The following is a 27,903-nucleotide window of genomic DNA, read 5'->3' on the forward strand; positions in this document are numbered from 1 at the left end:
CCTCAGTGGGCAAGTCTGACAGAGTGAAGGAAGCCAAAGTAGCACAGTCTTCCTTCAGTTTCCTGTTTTTCTTCTCTGGTTGTGAGGGGATGTCTGAGGAAAGAAAGCTGGTAGACAGTGTCTCACATGAAAGCCTTAAGCTGTTTATTCCTCAAAAAAACATCTGGAGAAGAAAGATGTCTCCTCTAGGTTTTAGGGACAAAAGCATGACAAATGCTACAATCCCTAATGTTATGTTCAGGCCCTAAGGAAAAAAGCCACTCTGAATTCCTATTTTATAGGGTGATTTGCCTACGACATAGGCACTTGCATCTCTAATGACAATAACACTTTTTCAATTAGAAAAAAAGAAAGAAAAGAGGAAGGATCCCCAAAGGGGGTACTTAGCTTTAACTGGCAGTGGCAATCTAGATCTTGATGGACCAAGGAAACAATGTCTTGCTTCTCAGACCGGAAGAAAGAAAGATCCAAGTATTTGGTTCCTGTATGTCCCTCACTTACCAGCTCATAGATACCATGCCTTGGTCTAAGGAAGACACACAGCATGGGAGAGAGGAGCACCTGAGCTTTGGCATACTGAGTACATCTAAGATATCTTTGGCAGGATTACTGCAAAAGTAATCTAATGATGATTAGTAGCATGGCAATGTGGTGATTAAAGTACAGTTGTGTACACTTACCATAAATGTAGATGTTCCAGTGTATTCACTGTTGCAGTCATCACACTTGGGTTATCTGCCTGCAGGTAAGCCCTCAGTCGGTCTGAATACCAGAGACTTAGTATTTCTGCGTCAGTTGCTGTCACTTCAGGACTGACGTCAGGTCATCAGGGATATAAAAACAGGCAGCCAACGCCATTACATCAGTTTTTCTTGCCCCAAATGTCAGGAGCCCCCCCAAATAGGGAGCTAAGTTATGGTGGAAAAAACACCACCAGTAAAAAGTAAATACCAATAGCCCTGTAAGGGATCTGTAATAGAGACAGAGAAGGAGAGAGAGAGAGAGAGAGAGACAGACAAGGGGGCTGGAGGGTGGGAAACCAGGACTGCAACAGTGAATACACTCGAACATCTACATTTATGGTAAGTGTACACAACTGTACTACGTCCTTCGTGTTTCACTGTTGCAGTCATCACACTTGGGTTGATTCCCAAAGCTGAAGAATGGGTGGAGGCAGTCAAGAAGAGTTTGGGCTGGCTAGTATGCCCTGCAGGACTGCTGTTGCAAAACCCGCCCTGGATTTGGAAAAGACAGGCAGGTGATAGCGCTTGGTGAAGGTGTGAACAGAACTCCAGGTAGCAGCTTCCAGAATATCTCTGGTAGGGACTCCCCTGAAGAATGCTGTAGAGGTTGAAGTTGCCCTAGTGGAATGCGTTCTGACCCCTAGAGGAGGTGGTTTCCCATGGTGTTTGTAACAGAAGTGGATACAGTGTGCTATCCATTTGGAGATGGTTTGTTTTGATATGGCCTTGCCCTCTGCCTCTGGTACAAAGCTGATTAGTAACTGGTCAGATTTCCTGAAGGGCTTAGTCCTAGCAAGGTAGAATCTGAGCCGTCTGTGCACGTCTAAATCCTTTCCCCTTTATTTTGAGGATTATGGAAAAAGGTTGTCAAATGGATAGATTGGTTAAGAGCCACACTGGACACCACACCTTAGGCATAAAAGTAGGGTTAGTCCTGAGGGAGACCCTGTCAGCATGAAAAATAATGAAGGGTTCCACAGTCATAGGTGCTTGTAGCTCAGACACTCTTCTAGCGGAAGTGATGGTCAAAAGCAAGGCTGTTTTCCAAGAGAGGAATTTTAAGTCTGCTGATGCTGCAGGCTCAAAGAGGGGTAGGCTGAGCTTTTTCAGCACAACATTAATGTCCCAAGCAGATGTGGGGGCTCTCCTTGGTGGCCTTAAGTTGTTAGCCCCTCTCAGGAACTGTTTGATGAGAGGGTGAGAGAAGAGATGTGGCTCAGTGCTGTAATGAGCAGAGATGGCAGAGGCATGGATCTTAATGGAAGAGAAGGATAGGCCTCTGTGGAGTAGATCTGCTAGGTATTCCAGGATGAGAGGTATGAAGGGCAGTGCTGTGGCCACTCCTTTAGAGTGAATCCAGAAACAATACATTTTCCACTTATCAGCATAAGATTTCCCTGTACTGGGTCTTCTGGCTTCAAGAATGATGTCCATCACCTGCTTGCTTAGGCTGGCCACTGGAGGAGAATTCAAGGAATAAGCCATGCTGCAAGGTTCAGGGTTTGCAGTTGCGAATGCAAGATCGGTCCCTCCTGCTGAGTGAGGAGGGTTGGGATAGGTGCCATGGTGGCACCGGTGACAAACTGCGCAGTAGAGGGTACCAGTGCTGGCGTGGCCAGTCTGGAGCAATCAGGATTGCCCTTGGTCTTTCCTGTCTTACCTTGAGTAATACTCTTGTAAGAAGAGGCAGAGGGGGGAATGCATAGATTGAGAGGTTTACCCACTAGAAGGATAGGGCATCCATTTTCCAGGCCCTGCTGTGAGGTGCCCTGGTGCAGAATTTGCTGAGCTGGTGATTGTAGGGAGAGGCAAACAGGTTCACCTTCGGGGTCCCCCACTTCTGGGTTAAAAGGCTAAAGGTTTTGAGGTGTAATTGCCACTCGTGGGTCTAGGAGATTTCTTCTTAAGTTGTCTGCCAGAGAGTTTTGTTTGCCCGGCAGGAATTGAGCTTGCAGATGAATCTGCATGGCCAAAGTCGTGTTCCACAGGGTCATGGCTAGCCTGCAGAGGGTAAGAGTTTGTTCCCCCTGCTTATTGGTGCACCACATCACTGTGGTGTTGTCAGTTTTCATTAGCAGGGGTCCTGGTGAGAGTAGTGATCTGAAAGCTGTCAGAGTGTGCTGAACAGCTAGCATCTTTTTTTGGTTGATGTGCAGATGAATTTGGCTTGGGCTCCAGTGGTCCTGAATGCACTTGTCATACAGATGTGCCCCCCCCCCGGCATAGTCTGATGTGTCTGTGGCTAGGGTCTGGTTGGCGTGTGGTTGTGTAAAGGTTAGTCCCTTGTTGTGGTTGCATGCTGCTGCCCACCAAGAAACTCTGTCCTTAGACAAGGTATGAAAGGTATAATGGCTTCCAGATCCTGAGAATGTTGGCATCAAAGACTTTAAGTACCACTGAAGTTTCCTCGTATGCAGTTTGGCATATGGAATTAGTAGAATGCAAGAGGCCATGAACCCTAGAGCTTGCAGGATTGTCCTTGTGGATAGCTGGGTTCTGGTGGCCATTTGAGTGAAGTAGCCTGTTATAGACAGGCTTGTTTTTCTGGAGTAAGGAGTACCATCTTAGATGCTGTGTCCAAGCTTACTCCCAGGAATACAATCTTTTGACTGGGGACTAATTTTGATTTATTTTCGTTAATAGTGTACCCCAGGGAGGTTAGAAGGTCCCTTACAAATGTCAGGTGCTGCAACAGCTTTTCCTGACTGTCTGCCTAAATCAGGCAATCATCCAAGTAAGGGTATATTTGAATCTTTCTCTGTCTGCAATAGGCAATGGCTAGAGCCAGGCATTTTGTGAAGACTCTGGGAGCAGTGGATAAGCCAAAGGGAAATGCAGAGAACTGATCATGCATAGATCCTGCCCTGAAACGTAGATATTTCCTGCATGAGTCCCTGACAGGGATGTGCAGATAGGCTTCCTTTAGGTCTAGGGTGGCTAACCAGGCATCTTTAGACAGCATAGGAAGAAGATGCTGAAGGGTGAGCATTTTGAATTTTGGTACCACCAGCAATGTGTTGAGAATGGAAAGATCTAAGATTGGGCACCAGGTGCCCTCTTTTCTGGGTATCAGGAAAAGTCTGGAATAAAACCCTTGACCTATCTGTTCTGCAGGAACAGGCTGAATTGCCTTTACGGAGAGCAGGGATTGAACTTCGTTTTGTGCCTCTGCCCACTGGTTTGGAGGAAGGTCTGGGGAACCCTTTTGGGATTTGCAGTCTGTGGAAATAGAATTTGTACCCTTGGGATACTATGTTGAGGACCCATCTGTCTTTGGTGATGAAGGTCCAGGTTTTTGCACAGTGGGCAAGTTTTCCTCCTAGGGGCACGAGCAATTGGGCAGAGGAGAGGAGTTGAGAAGTCATTGTGAATTCTTTCCATAAGGGGGTGGCTTAGCATTCCCTGTTTTAGAAGTGGAGGTACTCCATTGCTTAGATCTCTGCAACCCGAGACTGTAATCTGGGGGGGGGGGAGGTCTGTTTCCCCTGGAGCTAGTTTGAGATGGCCTAGAGGGGGCTGAAAAAGACCAATGTTTCGAGGGGCAATGCCTACTGAATCTTGGAGGCTGCACTTGCAAAAAGTCTTTGACTGTCTGCATAGACTTAGCCTTTTCTTCCATCTTTTTTAGAACCTCTTCTGCTTTGGTGCCAAACAGATTGTCCTTGTTCAAAGGAGCATCCAGTAATTTTGATTTGACATGGTCTGGCAAGGTCTGCTCCTTAAGCCAAGCATGCCTTCTAAGTACAGAACCTGTGACTGTTGCCCTGCAAGATGCTTCTAGGGCGTCAAACCCACATTGCAGGGTATGCTTGCTGACTTGGCTTGCAGAATGCATTAGCTCCTGTAATTCTTTATTTTCTGCACAGTCAGGAAAGGTAGATAATTTTTGTTTAATAAGTCCCATAATATGTTGCTGGTATTTCAGCATGTGGAACTGGCAATTCAATGCCCTAATGGCGAGAGTTGCAGAGGTGTATACTTTTTTACCCCATCAGTCTAAAGCTCGGGAATCCCTGTCTGAAGGAGTGGGATTCTTAGCTGTAGTTGCTTTTATGCCTTTAGAACCTTGGGAGATGACCTCTGGGTCAGCAGTAGGATTTTTGAAAAGAAATTTGTGAGAGTCGGGGACTCTGTGGTACCTGTCTGGTTTCCTTGGAGCAGGGGGTAAAGTATCAGGAGTTAAGACTGGATTCCATAAAAACATCATCCACAACATCCAGAACAGGAGGGATAGCTAAGGGTCTATGCTGTGGCAAATCTAAAAATTCTCTGAGTCTCTTTTTGGACTGAGGATAATCCTGGCATTCCTATTGGAAATGCTCTCAAAGTATGCAGGGTTTCACCAAAAGAAAAATCCTCTGGAAGGGAAGCAGAAGGAATGGATTCCTCTGCATCTGAATCCTCATAAGCAGATAAAGGCATGTCTTCATATTCAGAAACCTCATAGTCATCGGACTCTTGGTCAGTTAAAGCTGCTGGGGATAGGTCTCTTTCTCTTAGCAGGGGAAGGCTGGCTTCCCCTAATCAGCATGATCAGGTCTTCTGTCATTTTAAGCATTTGAGAATGTGGTAAGGGAGCAGGTGCTTGAGTTTGGGTCGTCGTATTTTTAGGCGTAGCTTGTAATCAAGGCCTTAGAAACTCGGTAGTTTTAGACAGAACTGAAAACGTGAATGAAGTCGTCGGTTTGTGTGGAATATCAGTAATGCGAAGAACTTCCTCAGAAGCCGGTGCCTGCACAGCGGCTCTGGACCCATCCAAGGTGGAGATATCCGCAGGTTCCGTAGTCAAAGAAGAGTCACGCGGCATACTGGACTCCAAACGGGTCTTGGCAGAGGCCTGCGAATCAATCGAAGTGGGCATCAGGGGCTGCAAAAGAGCCTCATTGAGTAATGGCGAACTGGTGACTAGCTTAACGGAAGCATTGTCAGCAGTTTTGGACCGGTGCGGTCTGTCTCTATCTTTATCCTTACATTTTTTTCAGAAGATCAGTAGACGGATGGCTTACCAAAGCCATTTTGGAATACAGAGAACAGCAGCAAAAATATTTAGTGACAATAAGGGAACGATGACGAATAGTTTGGGCATTGAACAAAGCACCAAATTGACAGTGAGGTATGTCGTGGTCTGGGCCTAAACCTAAACAGGTGATGCAGTACAAATGGAAATCTCTGGTGTGGTATTTGCTTTCCACAGGCGAGACAATTGTTAACTTTTTCTGACATCGGTTAGAGGAAAAATAAAGGATCCCCAACGGGGTACTTAGCTTTAGAAGAATTCAGGATGATTCAATTCGGAAACAAAACTCAGGTAGCGGCCAACTGGCACTCATGCTTCGGGCTCCTCGGCAAGAAAGACTGATGTAATGGCGTTGGCTGCCTGTTTTTATACCCTTAACGACCTGATGTCAGTCCTGAAGAGACAGCAACCGACGCAGAAATACTAAGTCTCTGGTATTTGAGCCGACTGAGAACCCAAGTGTGATGACTGCAACAGTGAAACACAAAGAACATCTGGTGTTCCTTATGAATGAGCAATACCAAAGCACCCTAGTCCCCAGCTGGTCAGCTGCAACCAATCGCAACACAAATCCGCAAAGTACCTGCCGCACAATCATAGCAATGAAAGTTATGACCTTACTATAATGATAGATCTTTGTTGTCGGCTTCCATCCTTCCTCAATGGATGGGTCTTCGGATCCGATCCTTCTTTGGCCACTCAAGACTTTGGATCCCAAGCTCAGTTTCCTCCCTTACCCATAACTCCCTACAAAGCCAACATTACCTCAGATCAAGTATGCTTAAAGAATGCAGACAATTCCATAACAACACTACAAAACATAACCCAAGGGTAATATGAGAACTCATTAGCTGATCTGGAGCTAAAAAGTGCAAGTGCACCTGAAGGGCCTTTTGAACAGGTCAGTAAAGTCACACTAGGATAAAGGAATAAATTCCATAATTATGTAGGGGACAGGTAGGAGAGGAACTGAAGAAGGATGGAAGCGGGCAACACAGATCTATCGTTATGGTAGGTATATAACTTTAGTATCTAATGTTGTCCATACAGTACATTCCTCAAAGGATGGGATAGAGTACTTAGCTAATATAACTCTTGGGTGGTTTCATGGAAAGATATTTTGGAGGACAGGTGAACCAAAGGCTGCTCTCCATATAGAGAGTAAATCCAGTTTATAATGGGATATGAAGACATAAACAATGGACCAAGTGACAGCTGGACAAATGTCATTGATAAATGCTCTGGAAAAGAAAACAGTTAATGTTGCCACAGATCTAGTAGTGTGTGCTTTGACGGGTTTAAGTAAGGCCTAACCTTTTTCTTTGTATACATGTGTAATGCAAGCATACAACAATCTTGATAAAGTGGCTTTAGAAACTCCATGACCCAGCTCATTTGCTGGCCAGTGAAAAAGTTGATCAGACTTTCTGAAGGCCTTCTACTGTGGCTGTAAAAACAGAGCTGTCTATGAACATCCAGCAAATGTAGCATGTATTCTCCTTTACTGGACAGTTCAGGAAGAAAACTGGAAGATTGATTTTGTGATTTTGAAGAAGTCTTAGTAGCTACCTTTGGTAGGAAGTAAGGACTGGTTTGTACAGAAACCCTGTCCTTATGAAAAATAACGTACAGAGGTTACAAGAAACAGTCTGGAGTTCTGATACTCTCCTGGAAGAAATAATTGCTATCAAAAATAGCATTTACCATGTGAAAAACTGAAGATCCACCTTAGATGCAGGTTTGAATAGCAAGACTTGCAGTAAAATAGTAATGTCCCCAGGAGCGATATGATCTCTAAGAGGAGCTCTGAAAAGCAAAGTTCCTCAAAAAAGGCTCTAGATAACCTGAGAGAGACAACTGGGGATTGATTTCCAGAATGTGAAAGCTTGTGATAGCCATCAGCTGGACTCTGACAGTACAGGAGGGTGTTTTAGAGGAGGCCACAGGTAGGGGAACCATACTTGTTGAGGGGAAAAAAGGGGTGATGAGGATCATTACGAATTTCCTGTCTAATGTTTTTTGAAGAAATTTTAGAATGACAGGATTTGAAAAAAATCATTAATAAGGCAGTGGGCCAGGCAAGGATCACAGCATCCCTCGGTGACTCCACTCTGGGGGAATCAGGGCAAAGAACCTGCTGCATTTGGTGTTTGGGGACAGGCAAAAAAATTTCAGCAAGGTTGGCCACAGCAGCAGCAGATCTACTCTGCAACCTTTTGAGTGACGGACCACTCATGAGGGAAGAGGACTGATCTGCTTCAAACTGTCTACGAGAACACTATCGCCCTGGAATGTACATTGGCAATAACTTCTAGTCACTTTTTTTTAGCAATCACCAAACCCTCATGGATTCTCAGCATAACAGGCAAGAATGGATTATTCCCTGTTTGTTGATGTACCAGACTACTGACATGTTGAAGATCTGAATGAATAGCAGTCCTTGAGGGAGGGAGTCTTGGAAGGCCTGCAGTGCTAGAAGAATTGCCTCGTCTCTAGAATGTTGACATGGAGACTAGCCTCTGAGAGGGACCACATGACTTGGACTGTTTTTATCTTGCACCACCCACAATCCCAACTGGGAAGCATCTGTTGTCACTGTGTTGGAAGGATAAATGGGCAACCTTGCATTGCCTTGGGGATTCAAGCCACCAACAAATATAAGTCCTGCAAATGTTCATCAGACATAATTGGAAAACATTGGTTGATGCCTGATGGCCCACTGCACTGCTAGGGTCCAGTGAAGTACTCTCATATGGTATCTCACAAAAGTGATAGATGCAGCCACAGAACCTAGCAAACAAAGAAGCATTCATGCCATTGATTCTGGAAGGAGAGAATGACTTAACCAAAGTTGTGAAGAGTGGATAACCTATTCTGAGGACATTTCGCTATCCGAGTTGTGCCCAAGTGTGCTCATATGAATCACATGTACAGGATGGAATTTGGACTTGTCCAGGTTTACTGTGATGGCCAACACTGTTCAAAGTTGAACGAAGGAGTCTCTTGCTTGGATGAGTAGATTCCTGGTAGCAGCAGAAATTAGCTAGTTGTCCAGATATGGGAACACCCAGAACCCTTGCAGTCTGAGGTATGCTGTGACTACTACCATGCAGTTGGTGAACACCTGTGGTCTGTGTTGAGAATAAAGGACAGGGCTCTGAATTGGAGATGACAGGCTTCCAGCCAGAAGCGGAGAAACCTTCTGGATTAACTCTCCATCTTGATGTGGTAGTATGTATCCTGTAGGTCTACAGAGCACATCCAATCATTCACTTTCAGTAGTGGGAGAATGAACTGTGACCACCCGGGACTTTATTTGACATACTGACCAAGTTCCAAAATTGGCCTGAGGTCCCCTGTCTTTTTTGGCACTAAAAAGAATCTTGAGTATCTTCTGGATCCTAGCTGGTCTGCTGGGACCTCTTGGATGACTTGCTTCTTTAGCAGCTTATGTATGAGTGCTGTTGGTCTTTGAGAGGATGGAACATTCAGTAGGTTTTTAAATTGGGGGGGGGGGTGAAATAAAAAGAAGATACAACAACCTCTTGTTCTTATCTCAACCCATTTGTTGCTTGTGATGGACATCTAGGCTTTGGTTGCAGTGATAAATGCCTCCACTCCCCCCCCCCCCCCGACTGCCTCCAGCACTGATTAGGCCTCATAGTGAAAGGGATCTCTGAAGCTTTCCTCATGGGTGACACTGATTAGTAGAATTCTCCCGCTTCCACCTCAAGAGGTCTACTCCAGACGTGTCAGGGGATAACCCTTGGGATTTCTAGAATCATAGTTTCTTATCGCCTTTCTGGTTCCTAGAAAAATACCTCTGGGGGTAGAGAACCATACCCCAATAGCAGAAAAGGTTTTCCCAGCTTGCTGTGAGTGAAGATAGCTGAACTGCAAGTCCACTTCCCTTAATCTTTCCAGCACCCTGGACTCCCTGTTAAGAGGAAGGATGGACAAAAGAGTTTTCTTGTGCATGCTTTTTTGGAGGCCACTGCTATTATGGAATCTAAGGCTGGACCCTTGCTACAGTGGTGATGTTCTTTTGGAGAGATTTAAGTACTTGTCTGGCTTACGGGAAACTGGTTCAGCCATGTCTGGCTCCTTCCATGCTCATGTAAAGATAAGATTCACCATCCTGTCAGTGGGTGGGAATCTCCAATATGTAGCTGAGCTGGACTGAAGGCCTTCAGGAACACTGACTCCTCTTGGAAGGGGGTGTCAGAGGACCACCCACCAGTCTGTCTCAAAAGTTCAAGAATCTCTCCATATGAGATAACCTCAAGGTGGGATCTGGGGACCCCCTCCCTGCCATCTCGATCAGTGTTCTCTATGAGACACTACTGGGGGGGGGGGGTCCACATGCCTCATATGCTTTTGAGGGACCTCCCTGGCGGGATATTCCAGACATCTCCTGGAAGAGATTTGAGAGTCAATTATATGGACTGTTTTGAGACTCAATGGGCCTGGTTGCCCCAAGTGCAATGGATGAGAAGGTTCAGGACCCAGGGGCATTCTTTGTGGAAAAGGTGGAACCAAGCAAGAAAGAGAAGTCCTTTTATTCAATTGTGAGAATACTCTCTCAACAGCCTTGAATGCTGAAGCAGACCCTGAAATTAATCTTGTAACAGCTGAAGAAACCTCTCCAGACACAACCGGGAATTCTACTGAGCTCAGTTCCGAGGCCGACGTCCAGCATCAAGGCTTGGAGAAGGGACAGCTCCCAAAATCTCAGAGTTGAACCCATCCCCCTGGATCCAGCTCTGATGCTTTGGCCCCAAGATCCTTCTGACTCTGATGAGATTGAAGTCACTCGGGTTAGAGATGGCACTAGAGTAGAAGATAGCCAAATCTTCAGAGACGGTGTGGACAAACTCTGGAAGATGTTTGGATCCATAATTACTGAATTTGTCAAGTGACTCTGGGTAGGATGAGCAGAAGAAACACAACTCCCAGGTCCAGCAATGGCCACAGCCAGGAGAACTTCCAACTGAATCTGTATCCTGAGGAATTTCATCATCCAGTCCACATCTGCTTCAGAAAGTCTCCTAGCTGACCAGACTAACCATAAAGAAGAAGCGCTGAACAGAGGTCTTGACGACCAGTTAGCAGTCCTCTCCCCTAAAGAGATGGAGATTGGTGCCAAGGATGGACTGGCTTAGGGGAAAAACATGGCTCCATGAGAAAGGGAGTTTTTAATCCAATCAGAATCAACTTAGAGATCAGCGCCATATCTGAAGATTTACAGGGCTTCTGTACCAGGGCCAAAGTTGTGAAAGCAGATGAAGACTGATTAGGAGAGCGCTTTCACAGCTTCTTGGTCTTTTCTTTCAGCCCCATGACTTTTATCCCCTTTTGACTTGTCTGAGGACTTTTTGGAAGAAAGAGAAGTCCCAGAGTCAACTGATAAAGAGTCTTGGATGATTCTTCCACAGAGGCAAAGAGAAATCCCTCAAGGAAAAGTTATTCTCTCTCTCTCCACAATATCTCGCATGCCAGAGGCAGTACAGATAGCACACTACTTATCTAAGTGAACAGCCCAGAGGCAGTACATACATTTACAGTGTATGCCTAAATTTGATATCTTGTGGCTGCAGGCCACACACTTTTTAAATCTGGAAGGTTTATCTGTCAAAGTGACAACAATCACAACAGCAACAACAAAAACACACTTATTAATAAAAGGAGAGGTAAGGGTATAACTACAGAATAGAGATTAAGATACCAAAAGATAACTTTCTAAAAGGCTGAAAATTATTGAATCATGGAAAAAACTCTATCACAAAATCACCCATGCCTGAGCAGAGGCGATCGGGGACTTATCAAAGGAGTGTCAAACGAGAGCTTAAGTAATGCTGGGCTTTGCAGGGGATTATGGGTACCGGGAAGGCCCTAAGCTTGATATCCAAAGTCCTGAGTGGATGAAGATGGATCCAAGGTGAGATCCGAAGACCCATCCACTGGAATGGACTGAACAGACAACATCAGATCAATGTTTTTGGAAGGGGCACACACAGTTATGCCTCACCTCAGACCATTCCCTTACTTAAATATAACTTTTCCATGGTCATACAACAATAGGAAATGAAAAATACCATGCAATAGTGAAGACAAGAACAGGAAATGCTGATGAGGAAATATAGCATCAGGGGAAGCAAGAATGGGGAATCAAATAGCACCTGTCCAGATGGATACCAGCCAATTGGTGGGAAATAATCAGCTGAAAGTTCAGTCTCTCGTCTAACCTCAGATGCCAAAACATATTGTCAGAGGTTTGATGACATGATAACACAAATACACAATCTATGATAAACCTTTGTCCTAAGAAGATCTGATACCAAGTGCATTTTCATATTGGCATCACTGTATTTGAACATACTGTTCATTATGGACAATCCTTGACTAACACAGAAGTTCAACAACAGTGCACCACTTGGTTCAGTTCAGGCAAGCTATTCCTCCTATTCATGCTTCTCTGTGTATTCTCCATCTGTCCATATGTTAGTACTAAAGTTCCCATCAGAACTATACAGTCAGTATTGCAACACCCCATCAGATCTATACAGTCAGTATGCAATACCCTATCAAGCAATGCACCCATGGTCTGCAAGAAGGATGAAAACTCTGAACAGATGTGAGAGGCATATGAACAGAAAATACTTTACTTTCTGTAACATGAAGTTAGTGAGGCACAAACTCCAACTGTAAGATAACCAGATGACGGTTTGAGTATCTGTGCATTAGTTCTCAGCCTGTCCTGAGCTGCAGTTCGAAGGCAGTTGAGAGATGACCCCTGAATATGAAGTCTGGCTACAGAGCCACCTTTATGCAACAGTGAGACCAACTATACATAAACGGCATTCAACCTTCCACACAAGGTCTTCCCCAGCTGTGAGGTAACATTCTATGTGCAAAGAGACAGTATCCACAGCCATGGTCTAGCTCATCTGTCCAACATCAGCCTGCCACTTGACTGGCATAACAACGGAGTGTCACCTTTCAGCTTGTGAGTGGTGAACACATATGTAGGTTCTACACAGCACTTTCAGGATAAGCATGACTGGGCTAAGACAATAACATGACCACAAGGCATTCATCAACAACCACACGCCTATGCTTGACTGCAGGGTGTGTCTTGGTATCCCTGTTTTGGGCAAGGCTATCTTTACTCTTTAAATGCATTATTCTTTGCCTGATCCCGTCTTCTTCTACATAACTTTACCAAGGGTGACACGCCAAGGAGCACAAAGCTCTACTTAACATATTTCTAAGGAACACAAGGGGAAGCAATCTCTACCACCATGACAAGGTTATGATCTCAGGAGGAAGTTTTAAGGATCATGAGGCATGACAATCTCTCCATCACAATACTGTCACAGTCCCAGGAAGGATCATGTGATTCAAGTACTTCATAATACTTTTTGGTAAGGGAAGACAACAACTTTATTCCCATCCACAAAATCCCTTAATTAAAATAGTAGTCTCATCTGTGGAAACACCTGGAATAAAATAACTGCTGAAAAAAAGTGGCTGGGATTGTGACTTTTGGTTCTCTGAAGCTCACAGGACTGTCACTACAGACATCTCCTTACCCCATGCTACAGAAACCATGGAGTTTAGCTGGTCTGTTATGGAAGGGAATGGGGGAGTACAACCTCTCTGTAAGGGAGCTGAACAGACTTTTGCCCTACAAAAATATTTTGGTTTAAATTGCATGCAATTTCATATGTATGAATCTGTAAGAAACAGCACTTAAACTTAGCACTTTTGTCGTAATGTCCTATAATCAACACCCTCTAGACGAGGACCAGAGGACAGAATTTTGACTATCTTAATTTATACTCAAGCAAAGAAGAGTTTCAATATCTCATGTAAAAGTCTTTCTCTTGCTTCGAGGAAGACAAGCAGAAAGGTGAACCCATGTAATTTATAGAGAGTGTAGTAGTTGAAGTGGATATGGAGATACACAGATGAGTCTCTGATTGGAAAATGGTTAAGTTCTGGAATAGTGCAACTGAATGACTACAAATCCAGATTTATACAAGTCCAAGACTAACATTTTTCAGAAAGTTCCCTTTTCTACAAGGTATGGCAATATCAGAGTTAGTGTACACATTTTAGGAATAAGGCTTGCACCTCTACAAAAACAACCTTAAAGGAGAATAGCAATGCTCTACATGTTGCTGTTAACCCATAGTGTCAGACTTTTTCATAATTCCAGGGCCTGTACGTAGGAGTCTCAGGACTACAACTGAAAGCCGGGTATGGATGATAACCTGAGGGATCAACACTGTATGAATCTGAAGACTTCATTTTACACAGGAAACAAGAGTTTTGATGTCCCCCTCTCCACGTCTTACCTTAATATATACACTGAATGTTAGTAGGGTCCTTGAGTGCACCACATGAATGCACGCACCTATTCTATGTCATCAGTCTTTCAATGTGTTATCAGTAGTCTGTGAACATCTAGTTCAGCACACTTCCTTGGCTTCTATCAGGAAAAGATATGTATGTAGAATCCACTTCCATCTTTCCCATCTAATGCAGATTTTTCTGTTCTAACCACATACTGCCATTGTCTCTGGCCAGTATATTTGGCACTCAAGTTCACTACTCAATCACAGGCTGCCAGAGGTGTAGTCAGGATTAAAAAAAAAAGCCACTGATGCTGACAGACTATTCACACTATTTTTAAGAAAGCTCTGTGTCTCAGAGGAAGCCTGTGTTGGATCAGAAGTAGAAACTACACAAAATAAATTACTTTTTGAAGCCTTTCAGTGGTAGTGGGGTCTTTACTAGGATGCCTCCCTTAGAACCATAGATTAAAGGAATGTTTTCTTAAAAATTCATTTTCTAACTATTTTGCTTGTACGTTTTGGTCTGCCATTTAAGTTTTTCAGTATTTTGAGGTGCACTGTTTTTCTAAGGTCTTCTTCCTTGCCTTTTTACACAGAATCTTTTTTTCAAGGTCTTCATCCACCTTATGCAAAGCAACACAGAAGAAAAATAACAAGACCAGCAATAGCCACAACAGATGTAAACCAGGCAGGATTAAGTCAAAATATCTTAGGTCCAGGCCTTCAGAGTTAAAAAAAAAAATTCTGTTTTGTTTTATGTCTGCATTGCCTATTGCTGAATTTATTATTTTGTTTCTGTGTGACAGTCCTATAAGACAATCATGCCAAAGCACTGGACCTGACATTTTTTGAATGAACCTCGTCCATTTTATACATTTGTTGTGGCTACAGCTTTTTCCTATATTGTACCTGCAGGCAATCAAGTCCTCTCCTATCATTTATGAGCTTGCAATGCTAACAGAGAAGACTGAATGAGCTATCATCAAGAGCCAGTAGCAGAATTCAATCCCTCCATGTCCAGTTTCAATGATTCTATACTCTGTATTTTGTGCCCAAGTCATTACTGTCCCAAGAGAGAACTAACTCTACTTTGACTGGGGTTACCTATGTTTATGTCTGGAATCCAACTGTCTGGAGTTTGGGGAAGGGCACAATAGTCTTATAGGCACTTAACTGACTTTAAATATTCATGGAAGACGTATGGGGGCTATTGAAATTAACTTCATCCCACACTAACAGCAGCATGGGAGCATAAGAACTTCCATAACACTAAACCCAACATCAGACAGACTTTTTTATATGCATGTAATTTGCTGGCTGCACAGAGAATGCTGTTTGGTAGACGCACACAATTCTGGTATATTCTGTTTTCTGCCACAACCAGCCTCTGCTGTGTGTTCATGGGTTTGTGGAAGACTGAGTCACCACCCTTCTCTGCAGGATGGGCATTCTCCCCAGCAAGTCCTTAGGGCACCAAGAATTCTAATCAAAACCCATTCGTATGGGTTGCACTCAGGACACTACCCTCTTTACCCGATGGAGTAAAATTGTACATACTTTTTTTTTTTTCTTCCCAGAAATAGAACAGTTTTCAGTCCTTCAATTAAAGAGTTTTGTTGAATCATGAATACTGTTCACAACTACGAGCTGCACAAAACCTTAAGATTTAGGGATGTTGTTACTCGTTACCATCCATCTAATTAGACATTACACAGTTATTTTATCAAACTGTGAACAAATACTATATTGTCCTTGCATCTGCAGAAATGAACTTCGATCAAAATGGTCAGAAAACTTACTTAAATTATAAAATGCAATGGTTTGGAGGCAGTGGTATGAACTGCACATGGTCCAAGGTAATGTTACATTCATATGGAACATTATCCAAAAGAAACCAGATGAAATGACTTCAAGACAAATTGCAATTTTATGCCAAGGACTTCTGAAAAACTGGCTGTCAAACAGCAGAAACCTATTCTTTACTGATGCAAGAAGCCTCCTAAAGTAAGATACCCTTCTTTATGATTACATATGTTTGTTGAAAAGAACTTTCACCTTCAAGATGCAAAGCCAGACCTGTTATATTTTCATGAAGTTAAAAGCTCATTCTCAAAATGCATTTTGCTTAAGGCAACTGGACAAAAATTACAGCACGTGTACAATGAAGTGCAACCAAAACATTAAATCATTTTCCTTTAACTCACATATTTGGCAAAGAAGGATTTCTGTTCTTGAGGATTCTTGCCCTTCTGTGCCTGCTCCTGTTCCATCCGTTCGATAAAAAAAGCTGTTTCGGGGCTGAAGGAAGAAAAAAATCCACACAATGAAAAAACAGCACACTGAAGTACTAAGATGATAAAAAGAAGCCGCCACTCAAACTCTGTAAGATACATTTTACTATAAATTACTTCACTCACAAAACAAGATACACTTCAACCCTTGCAGGTTATGACTTCTACAGCCAAGAAATTGTTCATCTATATATTGTATAGAATACTTTAGAAACAGGTGGTAGTTTCAGAATTAATTGATTTGTGAATATTCACTAACAGTGTCTGAAAGCGCTTAATTATTAAAGTATTTCTTTATCTTTGGGCAGTCCTTTTTATGGGCAGTTTATTTTCAACTTATTTGTTGTCAAAATTTACAATTTTCCTTCAAGAGGTTATGCCAACCCAGTAAGACGCAGAGGAATAGTGGTATCCACTTAAGTGCTATTTTTTTAAACTGATAGTTTCTCAGGCTTGCTCCTGAATTCTGTCCTACAGTTGCACTTCCTGGGTTGAAGTTTGTACATTTACTTTATTTCTTTGGGTTGTGTACCAATCCAATATGAACCCTTTTGAGTCAAAACTCGTGACAGTAATTTTAACAACTTAGGGAAACTGGACCAGGACATAATGGAGATGCTTGTTATTTTTTGCCATGCATGTCAAATATCATGGGTTGTTGCTGCATTTCTCAGGTGCAGCCTATCAGATGAGATGTTACAAAAATACTTGTGTAAACACTTCTGTGCAAAACTGAAAAAATTGAAACTAAGATTTAATGGCATAATTGTATAACACAGAAATCCATTAAATCAATTTCTAAGTTGCCACATTTACCTCTTCATCTAACAGAGTAACCCAATCCCTCCCAACTTTACCTGCTGTCTTAATATCTGAAGCTTTTACTGTTTTTAGATACATGACTAACTAAAACTTTAAGCACAGCATTTCATAATGGTGACAAACCTATAGACTTGGCTGTACCAATCATCCATTGATATTCATGTCTTATGAAATGCAGCAAATCATACCTGCTGAATATGTGGCCACAAAAAAATATGTTATATACTTACTATGACACTGGAGCTTCTTCAGTCTGTTTGCTTCAATTTATGGGCATCCACTCAAGGCAGATCAGATTTGCTCTAGCTCCTTCACTACTTCCATCATGCATCTGCTCTCACTCATTCTCACATTGAACTTGCAACTTATTTTCTGGAAGGAGGAGGTAATAGAATGAGTAGGGACCTGTAAAAACTGGAAGTGCTTCAAGGCAGGTCTTTTAACTCTGTTCGGAAAGGAACTGTTACAGTGTGGTGGTGATAGGGACTTTGGGTGGGTTATCGAAGTGAAAAGACTAGGGCTGATAAGGATTCAGCATAACTTCTGTATTCTATATCATGTCATCTATCCACTTCAACTTATTATGCAGAATCCAAAGCTACCTGCTTTCCTGGGTAGAATCACGACAGGATGCCTTTTCGGATTGTAGCTCCAAAGGAAGATAATGTCCAACTTAAAATGTTAGAAAAAGTATGCAAAGACCAAGAGCAAGGTATGGAACTGGCTATGATTTGCTCCCAGTTGGAAGAGCAGATACTTTCTGGATTCTTCAGCAATCTCTGTTTGGAGATAAGCATCCTGAAGCTCTACAGAGCACATTGTTCTCCTGTAGGCAGGACAGACTATGACCATCTTTGATGGCCCTTGTTGTTAGGAGAATAGCAATCTCTTTTTTTGCCGTCTCCCTTTAATGGAGAAGAATGTCTGGAAGAGGCAGGGAGTGATGTTTTGGTGTTGATGAAAGCTGGATAACAGCCTCTGGATATTATGCTCTTATTCCAGTTGTCCTGAGTAGCAGCCATCCACACCTCTGGGTGAAGAGAAAGTCAGTCCCCTACTGCCTCTACAGTACAGCAGAGTCGGGCAACCTTCCAAAGACACTGAGGTGGCTTTCCAGTGAAAGGACTTCTGAACCTCTGCTTCTGTAGGTACACCTCTGTCCCCCAGGCAGCATCCAACAGAGGAGCCTTCTCAGCCACGACTGCCTCTGTTTGAATGTAAATCAAAGAGGGGATGCTGGGACTTCCTGAATCAGAGTGACCTAGGTCCCTTCTGACTCCTGCTACATGATTTTTGGTGGGCCTCAAAATGGACTCCCAGGACAGAGAGCATCTTGACTCCCTGCTCACTTTTCAGTAACTTCTTATCTCTGTGATCAAACAACCACTTTGACAAAAGATGCCTTATAATTGTTTCAGAAACAGAGTAGGAGCTCAGCATGGCACTTCATGGTATAGTCTACGCATGCTGCTATGACTACTCCATCAACTACATTACATATCAGCCTCATGGTGAGACTCGGTATAGTAAGCATGGTAGTCACCTGAGATTTGAGCAGTTTCCTGTGCTCAGGTGTGGTTGGCATTCTCAAAAAGTCCAAGGCTTACTTGGCCATGTTTATCTGGAAGTGTGTCATACATATGAGGTAAATACCTTCAGGGCAAAGGTGCCTGAGGCATAGGGTCACTTCCAAATTCTATCCACTGACCTCAACTATGTGCTTTGACGATGGACAGATTGACTGTCAGACAGTTCTGTCGTTGTGGCAACTGCTACAATAATGGAATCGATTGGAGGGCCCTTGCTCCAGAGTAGCCTGCCATTCGGGGGGGGGGGGGCAAAAATCTGTATGGTTTATGTGGAATAGACTCATAACATCTGGCTCCTGCTATGCCCTTCTCCCTACCAAGTGCACCATGTGGTCAAGCAGGGGTACCATCCAGGATAGAGGGAGCAGACCTGAAGGCCTCAAGGAGGATTTCCTCTTCTGAAGCAGGACAGGTTTGTGGGTAAGGAACCCCCTCAAGCACATAAATGCAAGAATTTCAACAAACTTTGCTTCTTCCAGAAGAGACTGTGGGGACCCTTTGCCCTTATAAGGTCTGTATCAGGGGTGAAAGACTCCACTAGGGAATCAATGTGCCTACTTTTACAAATGCATTTTCTGGCTGGACCCAGAAAAGGGAATCATCCAAACCTCCAGAAAACAAAGGATGAGTCTTCCTAGGGAGGCTGGGTTATGTCTTTAGGTCTGCTAAGCTTGGAAAGGATGGACAGAAGAAAGAACAAACTGAAGACTGCTATGGGGACCAGAAGTTGATGGAGCATTTATAGCCTTATCTAAAGTACAGGCAATCATCTACTCAATGTCAAAGGCCAATCCCAAGTCTGCTGGTATAGCAGATCTCCATGCCAACACTTCATCAGTTCCCACCAAAGTGGATGTCAACTGCACTGACGTCAAAGGTCCCAACAGTAACAGCCTGGACTGCTGCAATGCAGAGATCTCAAATGCCAAAGATCCTGATATATAAAAAAAAAAGCACTGAGTGGGTCTAGGCTAAGGACAATGCTGAAGATCTAGTGTTAAGGGTCATGCACCAAGATTCCACCAACTACAAACTTCTCGAAGTGAAGTGGATCATAAGGGGTAAGGTTGGTATCGCAGGATCCAAATCCTGTCATAGACAACCCATGAGACTCCTGGAATGATGACAGCTCTGAGATCTCTTGTGCCAAAATGTGAACCAGGATCATGGTTTGCCTAAGAGATATACTGGGTCAATCTGATCTACCTTAGATGGCGAGGGGGTTGGGATGATACCCATTTCAGTTTGCTCCTTCAAGAAGGCCCTCATCATCCTCTCCCAGTCAGACTATGAGAAGCTCCAGAATGACTTAGCAGACCTGGTGGAGGAGGGAGGAGAGGCTGGAAGGAAGAAATACACTTTGGATACAGCTGGCAGACTTTGAACACAAACTGCTGAAAATGAGAAATCTACGCATAGAAACCTCTTATTTTAATGAATGTTAAGGGTTAAAAGGGTCCAAAAAGGGGATAAGATTATGGAAATTTCCAGTAGGAATGGAAGAACATTCTACTCTACAACAGGAATTGTTAAGAGTTATCTGATGCCACTGGTTTCAAAACTTACTGAATTATTAATTAAAGAAAATGAGAGGAATTAAGTACTGAACTTAAAGAATTGCTACTGTCAAAGATTTAGTCATCAATTCAGTTAAGTGAAGATTGTAACAATATTTTTTCTGAAAGTGGACAGTATTATAAAACATAAGGAATGAAAAATGAAAAAATTGGCTAGAGATAAACATGAGTATGAGCACACGTGTGCTTATCCAAAACCATTTCATTGCAAACAACTGGCTGATTTAAGAGGAGCTGAAGACAGTTCACCTGATGACAACTTTAGTTCATTCCCTTTGGATGATGATACAATCGATGGTCCGAGAGATTAATTTGGACGAAAGCGCTCACTGTTGTGGAATAAAAGAATCTTGGTTTCACTTCTGCCTCCTTCTTCTGGATTCTTGGTTGGATTACTTTATTTTTTGTTACTTATTATATGTGTGTGTATATATATATATATATATATATATATATATATATATATATGTGTGTGTGTGTGTGTGTGTGTGTGTGTGTGCTTGATTGTATATATATATATATATATATATATATATATATATATATATATACACATATTTATTTGTATATTTATATATATATATACACACACACACACACACATATATATATATATATATATATATATATATATAAATATATATACACACACACACACATATATATATATATATATATATATATATATATATACACACATACATACACACACACACACACACACATATATATATATATACAAAAAAGAAGAAATTCAACTTTGCATATTGTTCAATAGAATGACAGGCACACATTGAATCATTAAGGTATTCTTATACAATTAACACATTAACTCAGTATTTTAATAGTAACATATTAAGGTTATCCCAACCACTAAAAATCTTAGTATGATTAATGGATCTTATTCTGATCAATTCTTTTTTCAGTTTTACATAGCACTGCTGTTAAATTTAAAAATTCTTTGAACATACGAGGGGGTCTTGAAAAGTTCTAAGCCTGACCAAGAAGGGAATGATATGGGACCATAAAACTTACAAGTTATTCAACATATTTTTTGTGAAGCTCAACACACTTGGCTCATTGTGTCTGAAGTTTCTGCAACCCTGGCAAAAAAAGACTGCAGTCTGGTCACTGAAATACTGCTCCACTGCTGCAATCACCTCAGAATCACTCAAAAATTGCTGCCCTTTCAAACTCGTTTTTAAGCTTTGGAAACGAGAAATAGTCAGATGGAGTAAGATCTGGTGAGCAGGGCAGATGGTCTATGCCCTCAAACCCCAATTTTGTCAAAATATCCATTGTTTTGCCAACCTTGTGAAAGTACAGTTGGTTACACTTACCATAAATGTAGATGTTCGAGTGTATTCACTGTTGCAGTCATCACCTGTGGGTTTATCCCTGCTGCGGTAGCACTTGGCCGGCCTGAATACCAGAGTCAATGTTTTTTTGTGTTGGCTGCTGTCGCTTGTTGACTGACGTCAGGTCATCAGTGCTATAAAGCAAGGCAGCCGACGCCATTACATCAGTTTTTCTTGCCCTAACCAGTCAGAAGCCCCAGGAAATATGGTAAGGGTGACCTGGTGGCAAAAAGCTACCATAAGAAGCTTATGTTGCCCTAAGAAAAGAGGATATAAGGGGGAAGGAAACCAGGACTGCAACAGTGAATACACTCAAACATCTACATTTATGGTAAGTGTACACAAATGTACTAAATTCTTCATGTTTCACTATTGCAGTCATCACCTGTGGGAGGATTCCCAAAGCTGAGGATAGGGGTGGTAGGATTAATAATGGACCTAGGCCTGGGTCAGCATGCCCTGCAGAACTGCACTGGCAAACCTTGCTCTAGCCTTAGAAAAAAGAGGTAGGTGATAATGCTTAGTAAAGGTATGGACAGAAGTCCAGGTGGCAGATTCCAAGATGACCCTGGTGGGAACTCCTCTCAGGAATGCTGTGGAAGTGGAGACTGCCCTAGTGGAATGGGTACGAACAAACTTAGGGGGTGGCTCCCCATGAAATCTGTAGCAGAAATGGCTGCAGTGTGATATCCATTTGGAGATGGTTTGCTTGGAAATGGGCTTCCCCTCTGCCCCTGAGGCAAAGCTGACCAGCAGTTGGTCTGTTTTCCTGAAGGCTTTAGTATAGTCTAGGTAGTATCTGAGCTGGCTGTGCATGTCTAGTGAGTGCAGAATTCTTCCCCCCTTGTTTTGAGGGTCAGGGAAGAAGGTGGGTAGATGTATGGCCTGGTTGAGAGTCACATTAGATACCACCTTGGGCATAAAGGAGGGGTTAGTCCTCAGGGAGACCCTGTCTGCATGGAAAATGATGAAGGACTCAATGGCCATCAATGCCTGAAGTTCTGCAATCCTTTTGGCTGCGGTGACAGGTATTTTAGTTCTGCTGAAGCAGCAGGTTCGAAGGGTGGTAAGGTTAGTTTTTCCAAAACATAATTCAGGTCCCAGGCTGGTGTGGGTGGCTTTCTGGGAGGTCTAATATTTCAAGCCCCTCTGAGGAATTGTTTAATCAAAGGATGTGAGAACAGGGGCAGATCTGTATTGTAATGAGCTGAAATGGCTGAGGCATGGATTTTTATAGCAGAGAAGGACAGGCCACTATTTAGCAATTCTGCTAGATAGTCCAGGATAAGAAGGATGGAGGGATTGTCCCCTCTGAACTGGTTCCAGGAGCAGAATCTTTTCCATTTTCCCACGTAAGATATTCTGGTGCTCGGCCTTCTGGCCTCTGTGATAATGTCAAGGACCTGCTTGCTTAACAGGGGCCCCTTGTTTGCTTTTAGGGTATAAGCCATGCTGTCAGTTTGAGAGTCTGCAAGTCCAGGTGCAGCAACCCCCCCCCCCCACCTGAGTCAAGAGGTCTGAGATGAGGGGAAGCTGCCTGGGAGGCTGTGATGTCAGGTTGTGCAGTAAGGGGTACCAATCATGCATGGGTCAATCTGGAGCAATAAGTATGGCCTTTAGCCTCTCCTCCCTTATCCTGATCAGTACCTTGGGAATAAGAGGCAGAGGAGGGAATGCGTACACAAAGAGGGAGTTCCGGGAAAGGTCAAGGCATCCACCTTCCACGCTAGGTGGTGATACTCCCTGGTACAGAATTTTTCCAAATGGTGGTTGAGGTATGAAGCAAAGAGATCCACCTTCAGAGTTCCCTACTCCGGAGTGACTTGCAAAAAGATTTTTCTGTGGAGCTGTCATTCATGGGGGTCCAGCAAGTTTCTGCTTAAATGGTCTGCCAGGGAGTTGTTCATCCCTGGTAGGTATTAAGCTATTAGGTGCAATCCCATGGAGGAGGCGGTCAGCCAGAGGTTCATGGCTAGCCTGCACAGAGGGTAAGATTGGGTCCCTCCCTGTTTGTTGATGTACCACATTAACAGTGGTATTGTCTGTTTTGATAAGGAGGACCTCTGGTCTGAGATGGGATTTGAAGGATATCAGAACCTTTTGTACTGCAATCATTTCCTTCTGGATGATGTGTAAGGGAAGGTGCTGGGCATCCTAAAGGCCTTGGGTGCACCTTCCTGCTAGGTGAGTGTCCCAAGCAAAGTCTGAGGCGGTGGTGATGGTCTGGCTGGTAGGGCAGAGGATGAAGGGGAGACCCTTGTTCTTGGTACAGGTTCTTGCCCACCAGAGAAACCCGGCCCTTATACAGGGGATCAGAGGGTGAGAGGTCTCTAGAGGCTGAGAGATATCACTGAAGTTTCCTCATGTGAAGACTGGCCAGAAGAATTAGAAGGATGCAAGATGCTATGTAACCCAAGGCTTGCAGGAACTTCCTCGCTGTAAGGTGACTTCTGGAAGCCATCTGGGTAAAGTAGAGAGGCAGAAAGCTCTGTTTTTTTTGGTGATAGAAAGGCCATTTGGGATGCTGTGTCCAGCAGTGCTCCCAGGAAAATGATTCTCCTGGAGGGAATCTGCTTTGATTTATTTTCGTTGATGGTGAACTCTAAGGAGGTTAGGATGGTTTTGACAAAGAGGAGATCCTGGAGCAGCTTTTCTTTGCACTCTGCTTGAATGAGGCAGTCATCCAGGTAAGGGTAAATCTGAACATTTCTCTCTCTGCAAAATGCTATGGGTGGGGCTAAGCATTTGGTGAATACCCTGGGAGCAGTAAATAAGCCAAAGGGTAGTACAGAGAACTGAAAGTGTTGTGAGCCTGCCCTGAAGCACATGAATTATGGGAATGTGGAGGTAGGCATCCTTTAGGTCTGCGGTCACTAACCAGGCATGCTTTTGTCAGCATAGGCAGCAGCTGCTGCAAAGTTAGCATTTTGAATTTGGGGACCACCAGGGAGGTGTTCAGAATGAATAGATCCAGGATGGGGCGCTAAGTGCCATCTTTTCTGGGAACAAGGAATAGTCTGCAATAAAAGCCTTTGCCTGTTTGGTCTGCATGAACAGGTTATACTGCCCCAGGGATAAGAGTTTAGACTTGTTTCAATGCCTCTGCCCACTGATTCGGAGGTAAGTCTGGGTACCCTCTTGGAAATGGGAGTTCACTGAAAGAGAATTTGTATCCCTGAAAAATTATCTTTAAGACCCATTGGTCTTTGGTTACAAAAAGCCAATTTTCTTTGCAGAGGGACTGCCTTCCACCTAGCTTTTGGTGATTAAAAGGAGGGCAGATGGGGGAGAGGGAATCATTGAGAGGTTTTGCCATAGAAGGAGAGATTAGAATTCCCTGCCTTTGAGGTGGAGGAGGTCCACTGTTTGGTTCTCTGCTGTACCTGGGATGCAGGCCTGGGTGGTCTTTCCCTGTGGGGCTTACCTTGCCCCGGTCTACTAGGTGCAGGAAAGGACCAGTGCTTAGACAGGAAATTCCTGCTTAACCTGGGAGGTTGGACCTGAAAGAAATATTTTACTGTTTGCATAGATTTTGCTTTGTCTTTCATCTTTTTAAGCACCTCTTCTGCTTTTATTCCAAACAAACGGTCCTTATCCAAGGGTGCATAATTAATTTAGACTTGATATGATCAGGGAGAGGTTGTTCCTTCAACCATGCATGTCTCCTAATGACAGATCCTGATACTGCTGCCCTGCTTATGGCTTCTAGTGCGTCATATCCACATTGCAAAGACTGTTTGGCCACTTGACAAGTAGAGTGCAGTAAATCTGCTAACTCTTTTGAATTGGCACAGTCAGGAAAGGAAGAAATCTTTTGTTACAATAGTTCCAAAGTGTGTTGTTGATATTTTAACATATGGAACTGACAGTTGAGTGCTCTGACAGTTAAGGTTGCAGAGGTGTATACTTTTTTACCCAGTCTGTCCAGAGGTCTGAATTCCTTGTTAGAGGGGACAGGATTCTTTGCAGAAGTAACTTTAGCTCCTTTTGGTCCCTGTGTAATGACCTCCGGGTCTGCAGCAGAATTTCTGTACAGGTATTTGTGAGACTCTGGTACCCTGCAATACCTGTCAGGTTTAGTGGCAGCAGGTGGGAGGGTGTCAGGGGCTAAGCTGGATTCATGGAACACACCATCCACCACTTCTAAAATAGGGGGGATGGCAAGGGGTCTGTGCTGGGGCAGGTCTAGAAACTTTCTTAGTCTTTTCTTAGACTGAGGAAAGTCCTGAGATTCCCAGTGGAAATGTTCCCTGAGGGTGTGAAGGGTTTTTCCAAAGGAAAGGTCTTCTGGTGGGAGTCCTCTGCATCTGAATCTTCATAAGCAGTAAGAGGCTGCTGTTCCTCTTCAAAAACTGAATAATCAGATTTCTCAGAATCCTGCGTTGACAGTACTTCAGGAGAAGGGTGTCTTTTCCTTTTAGAAGATGTGGCCTGACTACCCCTGATAAGGGAGATAAGATCCTCCACCATCTTAAGCATTTGGGCTTGAGGAGGTGAAGCAGGAGTAAACTGGAGACTAGAGGTAGATTTCCTAGGAGTGACCTGACTTCTAGGCCTAAAAGTATACCATCAGTCTGGGGGAAACAGTAGTTGGATGAGAGGACGTCGTTTTTTTTTCTAGAATCAGTAGTGCGAGAGGCCTCCTCAGAAGCCGGTGCCTGCATTGCGGCTCTGCAACCAACCGAGGCAGAGACAACCAAAGGCTCGGAAGATGAGGAAGATTTCTACGGCATACTGGACTCCAAAAGGGTCTCGGTAGACACCTGCATAGATATCGTATCGGGCATTAAGGGCTGTGAAAGAGCCTCACTGAATTCTGGAGAATTGACGACCTGCTTACCGGTGGCGTTGTTGGAAGGCTTAGCCTTGTGTAGTCTGTCTCGATCTTTATCTCTACTTTTTTTCAAAATGTCTACAGATTGCTGGCTGACTGATGCCATTTTGGAATGCAAAAACAGAAAATGAAAATACCTATCTACAATATGAGCTCTACAACAAATGGTTCTTGTGTTAAAGAGGGCAAAGAACTGACAACAGGGGGACGTAGTGGTCTGGGCCTAAACAAGTGACGCAGTATGAATGGCTGTCTTGGTGTGGGATCTGCATTCCACAGGCGAGACAATTGTTAACATTTTTGGATACTGGTTAGTGCAAGAAAAAAGGATCCCCAATTGGGTACTTAGCTTTAGACGTTTTTGGCTGAAAATTCGAGCTCTGGTAGCGAACGACCAGCGAACTTGTGAACTGCTTCTGCTACGGGTTTCCATGGCAAGAGAGATTGATGTAATGGTGTCGGCTGCCTTGCTTTATAGCAGTGATGTCAGTCAACAAGCGACAGCAGCCAATGCAGAAAAACACTGACTCTGGTATTCAGGCCGGCCAAGGGCTACCACAGCAGGGATAACCCACAGGTGATGACTGCAACAGTGAAACACGAAGAACATCAGGCGCATTGTCTTGCCAAAAGAGAACTCCTTTCTGCAGCTTCCATCTCCTTTTTTCTTTCAATGCCTCCTTTATCAGCATAGCAAGTTACAGTAGTACTTTGGATTAACTGTTTGGCCCCTTGAAAGAAAGTCAGTCATTACCAACACCTTCCTGATCCCAAAGCACTGGTGCTATGACCTTTCCTGCTGAATTTTGGGTATTGAACTTCTTTGGCCTTGATGAACCAGTGTGCTGCCATTGCATGTACTGCTTTGTCTCAGGATCATAGTGGTGTAACTATGTTTCATCAAAGGTAACTAGTCATTCCAAAAAGTTGGCACCAGCTCGACAAAAATGTCACAAAATCAACTTGGAAGTGTCCACTCAATGTCTTTTCTCATCGGCATTCAGTCATTTGGGTACCCACTTGGCTGACAGCTTCTGCATACTCAGCTGCCCATGGATTATAAACCCAACACGTTGCATGGATATCTGTAGTGTCTCAGCAATTGTTTTAACTGATATTCACAATTGTTTTAGCTGATATTCGCAGATCTGCCAAAATCAGGTCAGGACACGCACAACAATTTCAGGAGTTGACATGGTTTCAGGCCACCCACACTTTGCTGTATCTTCAGTCTCGAAATCTCCACACTGAAAGTCTGTACACCACTTCTTCACAGTTGAGTAAGGCGGACACTTGTCACTCAATGTTTGCA

At 43.5% G+C, this 27,903-nt stretch overlaps 1 protein-coding gene across 2 annotated transcripts in view; it reads right to left on the reverse strand.

Moving 5' to 3' along the window:
• The window catches only part of EMC10 (ER membrane protein complex subunit 10), a 1,014,047-nt gene that overhangs the window by 378,467 nt on the left and 607,677 nt on the right, over positions 1 to 27,903 (reverse strand). For both annotated transcript variants that reach the window (XM_044059486.1, XM_044059487.1), the window contains exon 6: positions 16,325 to 16,418. In XM_044059486.1, coding sequence (XP_043915421.1) covers positions 16,325 to 16,418 — 94 coding nt within the window. The remainder of the gene's footprint in view (positions 1 to 16,324; positions 16,419 to 27,903) is intronic.

This window comes from Protopterus annectens, chromosome 17.part0 (genome assembly GCF_019279795.1).
Source record: "Protopterus annectens isolate FY-2018-M chromosome 17.part0, PAN1.0, whole genome shotgun sequence".
NCBI lineage: Eukaryota > Metazoa > Chordata > Ceratodontiformes > Protopteridae > Protopterus > Protopterus annectens.